Here is a 12,471-nt window from a genome sequence, read left to right as displayed (position 1 = left end):
CGCATTTTCAGGTGCACCTGTAAACCTGCAAAACTAGGTAACAACTAATGACCTCGGGCAGTTTTAAGCAGCGGGAAGTTGGTGTACACCTTGAACTATGCTCAGCAAACCATTAGACATACAGTAAGTAAAGGAGCTATGCAGGGCCACACTTTTTTGTGAAACATACAATTAAAAATGTAAAATGAAAAAAGGGGCAGCTTATATACTAGCCAGAAGATGCTGACAGAACCCTGACCATGAACACATCTGGATAGAAAACCTTGTTTGTTTTTGCTCACATCCCATAGAGATACTAGCAAAAAAAACAATGTTTTCTTACCATAATAACCAGAAATGGGAGCAGCCGCAGACTAATAGAACCTACCCCAATGAGTTTGTAAACTACAGTATTACTGTGCAGCAGGGCAGCCAGAAATTGTTCTTTACAGGGCCCCAATCTTCTTGCAGCCTTTGAAAATCAGGACACATTACTTAAGCAAGAGGGAGAAGGAAGTGAAGCATTAGTCCAGATATACAAGTGTCTATACCTGTATCAGGGCAGGAATGGTGAAAGAATTAGTAGATGGGGGACCAACTGTTGCTATGACAACAACATACTGTGAAAGCAAAGGATGCAGACCACAAAAATGTACTACAAACATGAAGAATGACATGCCAAGAGAAGGCAGGCCTGACATATACATGTTCTAGCACGCAGATAAAAACAAGTTCTTCATATGTCAACGTTCCTCTCAGATACAGTGAAATGCCACTGGCCTACTCATAACCAGTTTATTTTGGTTTCACTCAATTACAAAGGAGTTAGTGTAAAGCAACATGTACATTAATACACAGAAATCATAAATGTTCTAGGTTCATTGCAATGTAATGATATACAGTAAAAGTGCTTCCCGACCCTGTGTTATCTACATCAGGGTTAATAATACAGAGATAAACAGACCACCTGCAATGTTTCCTTTTCTTGTTTAGGCATATCCCAGTTAAATCACAATTGTGTCTGTAAGTCACTAGTGTATACTGTCATCTCCATAAGGACATGACTACCATTCTGTGACATATACACTGCCAAACCTATACATATATGTGCTTGTACACTGCCTCCAATATACAGTATATGTACCAGGATAATGTAAGCATTACATTAACTACTGGACAGAACAAGTATCTTTGATGTAGCTTCTAGCTGGCTTCATACATAGGTACAAACAAAACAGTCTTCTGTGTAACAATCTGAAAATGAATTGATGTAAAACATTTCTGCAATACATGGATATACTCAGGGCACACACATAGCAGGAATGCACACCGTATACAGTGTACTGTAGCATGCAGCTATTGCATGGTATTTCGTGCAGATGTATACAGTAATTGGAGTAATATACAGGAGGTAATGCCTATGGAGACATACACTGTATACGCGCTGAGACTATAGTGAATAGTATAAATGAGGCGTGCACATAGTACTAGGAGCAAGGGATACACACAGGGCTATGCAGCCAACCCATAGCACATGACTGAACCACATACATATAAAATATAAAAAAAAAATATATATATATATATATTGCAATAAGTATGTGGCACACAGACTGGAGGCCCTGTCCGCCACTGCAAGAGGGGCCATAGGAGCACATAGCGGCCCCTGTAACACCCCAACCCCACCCTGCCCCCAGACAGCGCCTACAGTCTGAGGACTCCGGGGACCGGGCGGCTCCTACCTGAGCAGCGGGGGAAGACGGGGATCCCACCAGGCAGAAAGCCACGCCATTCATTTGGTGGAGGGGCCGGGAATCCCTGGCAATGGCCGGACCCTTCCTCCTCTCTCTCCGGCTCGCAGTATGTGTAAGTCTCTCTCTCCCTCCTCGCAGGATGACAGAGGACCTCCCCTCCCCCTCCTGCCGGAGAGAGACGACTGCTGCTGCTGCTGGAGGCGAGGGGGAGATACAGGGTTGTGCCGGGAGGGGGGTGAGCTGTCACACCGAGGGGGGGGGGGGGGGGGGTATGCTGTGAGAGGAGGACAGGCAGGGGAAGAGGAAGGAGACTCCGGAGAGATAGAGAGATAGAGAGATACAAGAAAGAATGAAAATTGATAAAGGGGATGGAATGGGAGCGGGATGGGGGCCAAAGTGGGACGGATGCAGATTCCATTAAAGTACCATGCATACTTGCACATACACACAGTGGTCTGTATATGTATGTATGTATGTGTTTGTGCTATGTCTATGTATGTAGTGTGTGTGTGTGACAATGTATGTATATATATATATATATATATATATATATATATATATATATATATATATATATATATATAATGTTCCAGCATAACTCTGGAATGCCTAGGGCAATTTACACCAAACTGGGAACACATGACTTGCAATCTGGCAAAAAAATATTGTGGGGATAAGACACCCCTAGCTCCCCTAGGGGTGGGGTTGGAAGGGGATGACATGTAAAAATCCAGTTTTCAGGGTCACGGAGATGAATAAGCCCAGGCATCGCTGCCTGTCACACGGCCACGGCTTGCCGCCTCCTGTAACCCCACTCACCCCTCCGATCACGCTGGGCCGTCCGGGTGAGGTGTACACAGGACCCGCTTAGCCAGCGCAGTGATACCTCTCGCTTAGGGGAGTGCTGAGGTTGAGTGTGAGTGCGCTGTTGGCAGCCTGGAGCCTCTATCTACCTACTACCAAGGAGCAGGGGTTAAAGTGAGCCAGAACGGGGCGGAACTGCATTCTGTTAGTTCCACTTGGAGACAGAACGCAGTTCCGGCTCACCTAACCCAATGTGTGCCCGGTGCCGTAGGGAGATGAAGGGTGCCCGCTCAGATTGTGTTACAAGCGGGCGCCCAGCTCCCTCTCCACAGCAGAAGCCGGCGGCAGGAGCTAACTGCTGAGCTCCAGCTCTGGCAGTGTGCGCTATGGGAGAGACATCATGACGTCACTCCCATAGTGCCGAGGAGCAGACGCCGGAAGGACTGCAGCGGTCGGATGCAGGAGCGAGGCTTGGTGAGTATTGTGTTTTGGGTTTTTTTCATATGTTTGCGTGTATTAGCGGTGCTTCTATTGGGGGCTAACTACAAGGGGGGGCAAACTACAGCGAGGCATTGCTACTGGGAGGCTAATTACTGGGGGCAAACTACAGGGGGCATTACTACAGGGGGCATTACTACTGGGGGCATTACTACATGGGGCAAACTACACGAGTGCTAAACTACTGGGGGCATAACTGCAGGGGCTAAACTACAGGGGCATTACCACTGGGGGCTAAACTGCAGGGGGGAGCTAAACTACATGGGGCAAACTACATGAGAGCTAAACTACAGGGAGGCTAAACTACTGGGGGCATAACTACAGGGGCTAAACTACTGGGGGAATTAACACTGGGGGGGATAAACTAAAGGGGGGGGGGAACTACTGGGGTCATAACAGCAGGGGCATTACCACTGGGAGCATTATCATTAAGGGCATTACTACTGGGGTCACTATTGAGGGCATAGTAAATGGGGCACTTCATAAGGGGCACCACTCCTGGGGACATAAGGAGCACTACTACTTGGGGCACTGCATAAGAGGCACCACTACTATAGGCTCTATATAAGGGGCACTACCAGTGCAGTGGACATTGCCTAAGGGGCACTACAACTGTGGGCATTGTATAAGGGGTGCTACTGCTGTGGGCATTTTGTGTATTACGGGGTTCTACTACAGTGGGCATTCTGTGTATTAGGGGTGCTACTACTGTGGGCTTCGTGAAGGGACACTAATGTGTATCATAACATGAATAAGGGACACTACTATGTGAATAATGAATGTAATGTGAATAAGATTGTGCTACTCTGTGGCATAATTTTAATTGGGGATACTATTGGGTGACCATGCCTCTTTCTTTTTGAGACCATGCCCCTTTTTGGGGGGCGTGCAATACCTTTATTGCATGGGCGCAGGGGGTCAGTTCCACCACCTCTCTAGGACCACTAAGCACTGCCAAGGAGTCTCCATCTACTTCCCAGGGAACCGCCATGCCGTGCATGATGGTCAGGAGTACCGACTTCCTGGCCAAGAGCCGCTGCAATGGCATCAAGAGCACATCCAGCACCTTCAACAGACACTGCTTGGAGGAGAGCGGCAGTGACGACGAGCACGGTGGTAGCCTCGGACTGAGTGAATGAGCCTCTCCCGTCTGAGTGTGTGTGGGTCCGGCCGGCCTTCTCCGCTATAGCAGTCTCCTGTTTTCCTTTGCAGAGGTGGGCATGAGGGTGGGAGTAGACTTCCCGGCCCGTATCCCCGAATTCGACCCTGGAACGTACCCCATTGTATTTCACTCCCCTGAGCTGTGGTGGTAGCCTCGGTGTAGTGGGATGGTCCCTGGCCAGCCTGAGGGTCCTTCTACCCTAATATTCTGTATTTTATGCCTCCCCAGATGGTCCATGAGCTGGGTAATACAGTATTACAGAAAATGCAGCATTGTGTCTGTGTATGCCTGGAACAATTTACACCAAACTTGGTACACATATGACTTGCAATCTGGAAAAAAATACTGTGGGGTTAAGACACCCCTAGGGGTGGGATGGAAATGGGGTGACATGTAAAAATCCATAGATTTCGGGATTGCTGAGATAAAAGACAAATAACACTGACTCACAAAATCTAGGAACTTGACATTTGGACAGTAGCTTGCTTTTTTTTTTTTACGTAGGCACCCACCAAGAAGAGATCTTTAAAAATTCCACCCGCAAAGGGGTTAAAAGGGATGAGATGATTATTGGGATTTCCACATCTCCCCCCCACAACACACACACCTCACAGAGGAGAGTTAAGACAGCTCATCCACTCAGAGCTCTAAACAATGCGTGGTGCCAGCGGTACCAAGTCACAGAGGGGGAGGACACAATGCTCTGTTCCTGGAGGAACCCTAAGGAGAGCAAGGAGACCTAGGGCCCTTTGGAATAGTCAGCCTATTCCTGCAAACCTTACATATTTAGCATACAGCGGGTTAAACTTGGACTGTCATCCCAGCATTTACAGCACTGAGCCGGGCAGCATCAGAGGTGGGACGGGGCAGAGGAGGCGGATTATTCTCAGCGCCAGCGCTTTTCATCGCTTTGTGATTATACTTGAAATTCCGAAGTGAAAGCGTATTCAGCTAGTATATTATATATATATATATATATATATATATATATATATATATATATACAGTTTTAGATATACATACAGAACACGTCTAATGTATTTAACTACAGTATGAGCAGTATTAATATTTTACTATATAACAGTGTTGCTTAAAGACAATAATAGCATCGTTCATACATGTGCATTGCTCAGAAACATATTGAAAAGAACTGGGCAGTTGCCTAAACCATACTATTATATACAGCTATGTATATAGATGCCTGGCAGTGTTACTAAGTGCAATTTGCTAAAAGATGGATAAATCACAGCTTCCTTTTCTTTAACTTTGCACTCACGTTTCAGAGATGGCATTCGGTGGATGTTAGTTCAGTACACACCATATACACCCATGAACCTTAGTGATCTAAGCTCAGTCTAGAAGACCCTATTATCCAAAAATTATCATCCCTGCCATAATTCGGTTTTAAATATTCAATTAAATTATGCTTTTATTAATACCTGATCTTATAAAATATATAGAAACATTGGTATCAACCAGGTGGAAGTGGAAGCATTTTAAGGGACAAACCGTTAAAACTTATGACTACTACTAGAAATTATGGACACTTGGGGATATGTATTTTTCGGGTGTGGTATGCTTGACCAGCGGTCAGCATACAGACACTGGGATCCCGGCAGCAGAAACCTGACGCAGGAACAATAGGGGGACGGACGAGTGCAGCTATGGGTGTCGTGGAAACCCACGAGTGGGAATAGTCCCTGTTAGTTGGGATTGTGAGAGAGCAAGATGAAGGACAAGGTTATATGACCATTGGTCACATGACTACATCCCATATTTTTCTGTGTTGCTCTATTTCTTTATGTAGTGTACTGCATGGTATCAATTAAGTTGTAGAAAATATTAGCAATCATTCACTTAATTATGCTATATGTATAGGCTCCAAGTGTTCTGAGGCAAAAAAGTGGAAAACTGAGTCGGTGACCACCAAGACATTGCTTCGTTTCAGTCAGTAAATATGTTTTTGTGCGTGTGTGTGTGTGTGTGTTTTATATATATATATATATATATATATATACACATATACACACACACACACACACATACATATCCATACATAAGTAAAGAATTTCAGTGCCACACACAAGCACACGTCACAATCTGAGGAATTTCTGCTTTCCTTGAGCCAAAAAAAGTCATTTGTAAAACAGGAAAAGGGCGTTACTATCCATATTAACTCTTCCTGAACCGCCATCTCCCTTCTCCGGACAGAAGGCTTCCTGTGCAACACAAAATATGTGTGAAGAGCAAGGGTCAAGGCGAAACTATTAGTAAAACAACATGGTAAGGCACAGGAAAAAGCCATACCATAGGCGTGACCGATTGTGTGTTGCCTGTTCTTTGTGGAAATGAAAAAGGGGCAATAGGAGAAAAAAGTTTGTCTTCATTTGGCCGGGTATTTTGGTGAATATTGGGTGTGCTGCATCACAACGGTAAATATGGGAACATGTATTGATGGTAGTGCTATACAGCTGGTGTCCCAACATCTGGATGCAGCATTCCTTAGCTTTTCAGTTACCCTAGTTCAGTGTTTCCCAACCTCGGTTCTCAAGGCACACTAAAGGGCCCTACACACATGCCGATTTGTGTGAAAGATATGAACGATCTCGTTCATATCTTTCAGTGTGGAGGCTCCAGCGATGAATGATGCGCGGCCCCGCGCTCGTTCATCGCTGGTCCCCCGTCGGCTGTGCATGCAGGCCAATATGGACGATCTTGTCCATATTTGCCTGCACTTCAATGGAGCCGGGTGACGGGGGGAGTGAAGAAACTTCACTCCCCTCGTCACTGCCACCCCCGCCCCCGGGTCGCCTGTCGGCCGTATCCGCCGTCGGACAGCTCGGCGGCGGATCGGCCAATGTGTAGGGCCTATAACAGTTCTGGTTTTAATGATATCCAGGCTTGAACACAGGTGACTTAATTAGCACCTCAGTTATTTTGATTTAACCATTTGTGCTGCAGCCTGGATATCACTAAAACCTGCACTGTTGGTGTGCCTTGAGGACCGTGGTTGGGAATGCCTGCCCTAGCTTCACTGAGAACTACACAAACTCAACTGGGTGACATTTTTTTTATTGTGTTTGCCATGTAAACAGTTATAACATGGATACAGTGATCTTCATGAAAATATTTGGACTAGACTGATTTATGTTCTGCTCTGGCCTAACTACATATTTTCCTAGTAAAGATGCTAAACAGACATTTTTCCATACCTAGAGTTAGAAACATAGAGCAGTATTCAAATTATATATCACTCCCAATTTCCTTTCTAAAGTGATCCCCGTTATCGCACATATCGTGCCCATAATAAGCAGTATTAGCTGTATAAAATGTAATGGCGCCTTGCTACCCCCAGAAACAGCATGGACGTGGATGGCGGCGGAAATAATTGAATACCATCCATAGAATTTAACGGTAGATAAGAACCACTTGGCCCATCTAATGTGCCCCTTTTGGTAACCTCAACCCAATTTAATCTTTAGTTGTTTGCAAAGATATTCATATGCCTATCCCAAGCATTTTTTAATAGCTCTACTTGCTTACCCTCTACCACCTCTGGCGGGTGGCTATTCCACTCATCCACTACCCTTCCTGTAAAGTTATTTTTTTCTTAAATTTCACTTGAACCTCCCTCTAGTTTCAGTGCATGTCCTTGAGTTCTGATGCTTCTCTTCCTATGAATAATGTCCCCCTTCTGTACCTTGTTAAAACCCTTGGAATATTTGATAATTTCTATCATGTCCCCCTTTCCCTTCTCTGCTCCAAACTATACATGTTAAGATTTTTCGGAGTAAGTTTTGTGATGTAGGCCATGCACCATTTTAGCTGCCCTTCTTTGTACACTCTCTAATGTATTTATATCCCTCTGGAGATATGGTCTACAGTACTCGACAGAGTATTTGAGATGAGGCCGTACCAATGACCTATACAGTGTAATTATTAGACTAAAAATTGCACACACCTAGCCAGAGGTAAGAATAAAAAGAATGGTCATAATACTAGATCGATATCCTTTGGCAATGTGATCATAAGTTTAAATCAAAATATATTTTGATCTAAGCGAGAAGAGCAAATATTGACACACAGAATTCCATCTTGAAATATTGTCTTTTTCACATATAGAGTAGTCACTTTTTTCAAGGACTCTTACTTAGCAAATTGGTCACTGTCAAGCTGAATGTACCCTGCACAACCTAAACCCAACGGGGCATAGATGCAATCTATAGACTGTAAGCTTGCGAGCAGGGCCCTCTTACCTCCTTGTCTGTTGTTACCCAGTCTTATTTTATTACTGTTTTGTTCCCAATTGTAAAGCACAAGGGAATATGCTGGCACTATATACTTAGTAACTATGTTACTACTAAAATTATAATAACCTGACCCAAACCTCAATTCATCTGAGCAAGGACTTCACACAAAGTCTGAACGAGTAACTGTGTTGCCAGGGGCTATTCAATTAGCTCTAATGAGCCGGTGCGAGCCATGGTTTATCAGGAATTTTGTTTCAACTGCCTCAGGCAGGCAAAACCAAATCCCCAAAAACAGCTGTGTCAAGCGGAACACACAGGTTTCACTGAACCGGTGTGTTTTTGGGAAATTTATTAATTATTTTTTTCAGGCGACCACATTGGGTAGGCTGGGAAAAAAACCTGAGAATCATCAGGAAAAATTGCTCCCGATGTTGTTTCGCGCCTAATTGAATACTCCCCAAAGTTGGTTAAACAGGACATGGCCACAGCAAGGTGTCAAAAAGTATAGTACAAGGAAACAGGATCATGTCAGTCCAGTGTATCCATAGTTTTTCAAACTAGGTTGTGGCCAATTTCTATCCATACTCCAGGATATATATCTGACATTATTATTATTTATTTATTACCAGTTATGTATATAGCGCAAACATATTCCGCAGCGCTTTACAGAGAGTATTTGGCCATTCACACCAGTCCCTGCCCCAGTGGAGCTTACAATCTATATTACCTACCACACGTGCACACATTCACGCTAAGTTTAATTTGTAGGGAGCCAATAAACCTACCAGTATATTTTTGGATTGTGGGAGGAAACCGGACTACCCGGAGGAAACCCACGCAAGCACAAGGAGAATATACAAACTCCACACAGTTAGGGCCATGGTGGGAAATCGAACCCATGACCTCAGTGCTGTGAGGCAGTAATGCCAACCATTACACTGTCTCCCGGCAGACTGGATGCTGGCTTTCACCAAACTTCAATACAGGTAACTTAATTAGTATCTAAGTCATTTTGATTTAACCATCTTTGCTCAAGCATGGATATCCTTAATTGCTGAACTGTTAATAGAAGGTGTGAAGGTAGTATCTGGAATCTGCTCTAGCCATTACATGGAACAAATGTTTACCTCATACACCCCATTGCCATCACCAATCTAGATGTCATTTGTACGGTTTTACACTTGTGAGACTGTTGAGGGTAAAAACCCCACAGCAAAGTAGCAGGTGCATGTGGCCGGTGTGGTATGGCTGACCGATGGTCTCCTGACCACCAGTCAGCATACCGACGCTGGGATCCCGGTGGGGAGGGGCGAGTGCAGCAAGCCCCTTTGCGGGCTCGGTGGCGAACTGCGGTCGCCACAGGTTCTATTACCATTCTATGGGTGTCGTGGACACCCACGATTGGAAATAGTCCCTGTTGGTTGGCATGCCGACCGGCGGGATTTTGGAGGAGGTCATGTGACTGTCAGTCTGCCAACTGCCGGTCACATGAATACCACCCCATGTGGCACCCACCCCAATGTCAATTTTATATTTTTTGCCTTGCCTATTCTTATACTCTATTGTACTCTATGGTACCTGGCAATCAGCAACCACAGGTAGAACAGATCAAAATAGAACAAAAAAAAAAAAGTATAGGAGAGCTAGATGGATTACCGTAAAACTACAAATAAAGTAATTAACAAACCCCAAAAAGTTCTTTAAATACATAAACGGAAAAAGGTTAAAAAGGGAGAATATTGGGCCTTTAAAGGGCGAGTTGGATGTCTTGATTAATGATGATAGGGATAAAATGGATTTATTTAATAAATTCTTTTCATAAGTATTCACGAATGAGGACAGGTTGACGAGAGTAGAGCATAACATAAGTTACGATAACGACCCGATGCTAGGTACTTGGTTAAACGAGGAAGTAGTCCGGGAGAGACTAAGTAAAATTAAGATAAATAAATCTCCTGGCCGGATGGATTCCACCCCAGGGTTCTTATGGAACTCAATGAAGAGATATCGAGACCTCTATATTTGATTTCCACAGAGTCAATTAGATCAGGAACGATACCAAAGGACTGGCGTATAGCAGAGGTAGTCCCAATATTTTAAAAGGGTATTAAAACTCACCCTGGTAACTACAGACCGGTAAGTTTGACATCTATAGTGGGGAAATTACTAGCAAGTATATTAAGGGACAGCATACTTGAGTACTTGGATACCTCCAAGGTTATTACTAGGAATCAGCATGGCTTTGTGAAGGACAGATGCTGTCAAACTAACTTAATAAGCTTCTACGAGAAAGTGAGAGATAATATTGATCAGGGTCATGCAGTGGATGTGATCTTTTTGGACTTCGCTACGGCCTTTGACAAAGTTTCACATAAGAGACTAATTCTTAAATTAAGTGAGCTTGGGGTAGGGGACACTATTTGTACTTGGGTGAATAATTGGCTGTTCAATAGGGAACAGCGAGTGGGGATTAATGGGATGTACTCTGAATGGGCTTCAGTGCTCAGTGGAATACCACAGGGTTCAGTACTTGGACCATTGTTGTTTAACATATTAATTAATGACCTAGGAGAGGGACTTTAAAACACAGGGGTTTATTTACTAAGATTCGTAATTTCCGTAAAAAGGTCAAAGTTCAATCACGAATGACATCGACAGTGTAAAACTGCAACTTTTTGAATTGATTACGATGGATTTACTAAGCTGTCGTATTCGGGTTTTTCTTTGCTTCCGATGTCGATGTCATTCGTGGTTTTTTACCTAATTTTACGGCAGTGATTAGCAAAACACTGCCGTTTTTTTTTACAATCAATCTCGGCTGGATCTGTGTGATCCGTGCTGGGGTTCGTATTTTTTTTTACAAAAATTAAACAATGTAAAATTCAAAAAAAAAAATGCGTGGGGTCCCCCCTCCTAAGCATAACCAGCCTCGGGCTCTTTGAGCCGATCCTGGTTGCAGAAATATGGGAAAAAAAATGACAGTGGTTCCCCCATATTTAAGCAACCAGCATCGGGCTCTGCGCCTGGTCCTGGTCCCAAAAATACGGGGGACAAAAAGAGTAGGGGTCCCCCGTATTTTTAAAACCAGCACCGGGCTCCACTAGCTGGACAGATAATGCCACAGCCGGGGGTCACTTTTATACAGCGCCCTGCGGCCGTGGCATCAAAAATCCAACTAGTCACCCCTGGCCGGGGTACCCTGGGGGAGTGGGGACCCCTTCAATCAAGGGGTCCCCCCCCCCAGCCACCCAAGGGCCAGGGGTGAAGCCCGAGGCTGTCCCCCCCCATCCAATGGGCTGCGGATGGGAGGGCTGATAGCCTTTGTTGTAAAATAAAAGATATTGTTTTTAGTAGCAGTACTACAAGTCCCAGCAAGCCTCCCCCGCATGCTGGTACTTGGAGAACCACAAGTACCAGCATGCGGCGGAAAAACGGGCCCGCTGGTACCTGTAGTACTACCACTAAAAAAATTCCCAAAAAAAGACAAGACACACACACACCGTGAAAGTATAATTTTATTACTTACATACACACATACATACATACTTACCTATGGCCCCACGCAGGTCGGTCCTCTTGTCCAGTAGAATCCAAGGGTACCTGTTGAATAAATTATACTCACGAGATCCAGGGGTCCAGGCTCCTCGGCAAATCCAGGGTTAATCCACGTACTTGCCAAAAATAAAAAAACGGTGTCCCGACCACGAACTGAAAGGGGACCCATGTTTGCACATGGGTCACCTTTCCCCGAATGCAAGAAACCCACTTTGCCTTCTGGCTAAGTGGGTTTCTTCAGCCAATCAGGGAGCGCCACGTTGTAGCACTCTCCTGATCAGCTGTGTGCTCCTGTCTTCACTGACAGGCAGCACACGGCAGTGTTACAATGTAGCGCCTATGCGCTACATTGTAACCAATGATGGGAACTTTCTGCCCTGCGGTTGACCTAAAGTGACGTCACCGCTGAGCAGAAAGTTCCCATCATTGGTTACAATGTAGCGCATAGGCGCTACATTGTAACACTGCC

At 44.7% G+C, this 12,471-nt stretch overlaps 1 protein-coding gene across 3 annotated transcripts in view; it reads right to left on the bottom strand.

The window, feature by feature from the left end:
* The window catches only part of ARHGAP23 (Rho GTPase activating protein 23), a 197,467-nt gene extending 195,498 nt beyond the window's left edge, over positions 1-1,969 (bottom strand). For 2 of the 3 annotated variants that reach the window (XM_063959689.1, XM_063959690.1), the window contains exon 1: positions 1,722-1,968. In XM_063959689.1, coding sequence (XP_063815759.1) covers positions 1,722-1,775 — 54 coding nt within the window. In that variant the 5' untranslated portion in view covers positions 1,776-1,968. Of the gene's footprint in view, positions 1-1,721 lie in introns of all 3 variants that reach the window. The other variant, XM_063959691.1, reaches the window with a different exon arrangement.
* Positions 1,970-12,471: the final 10,502 nt, after the last annotated feature.

This window comes from Pseudophryne corroboree, chromosome 3, assembly GCF_028390025.1.
Source record: "Pseudophryne corroboree isolate aPseCor3 chromosome 3, aPseCor3.hap2, whole genome shotgun sequence".
NCBI classification, from domain to species: Eukaryota; Metazoa; Chordata; class Amphibia; order Anura; family Myobatrachidae; genus Pseudophryne; species Pseudophryne corroboree.
Note: the sequence above shows the minus strand (reverse complement) of the source record. Positions and strands in the feature narration are given on the sequence as shown.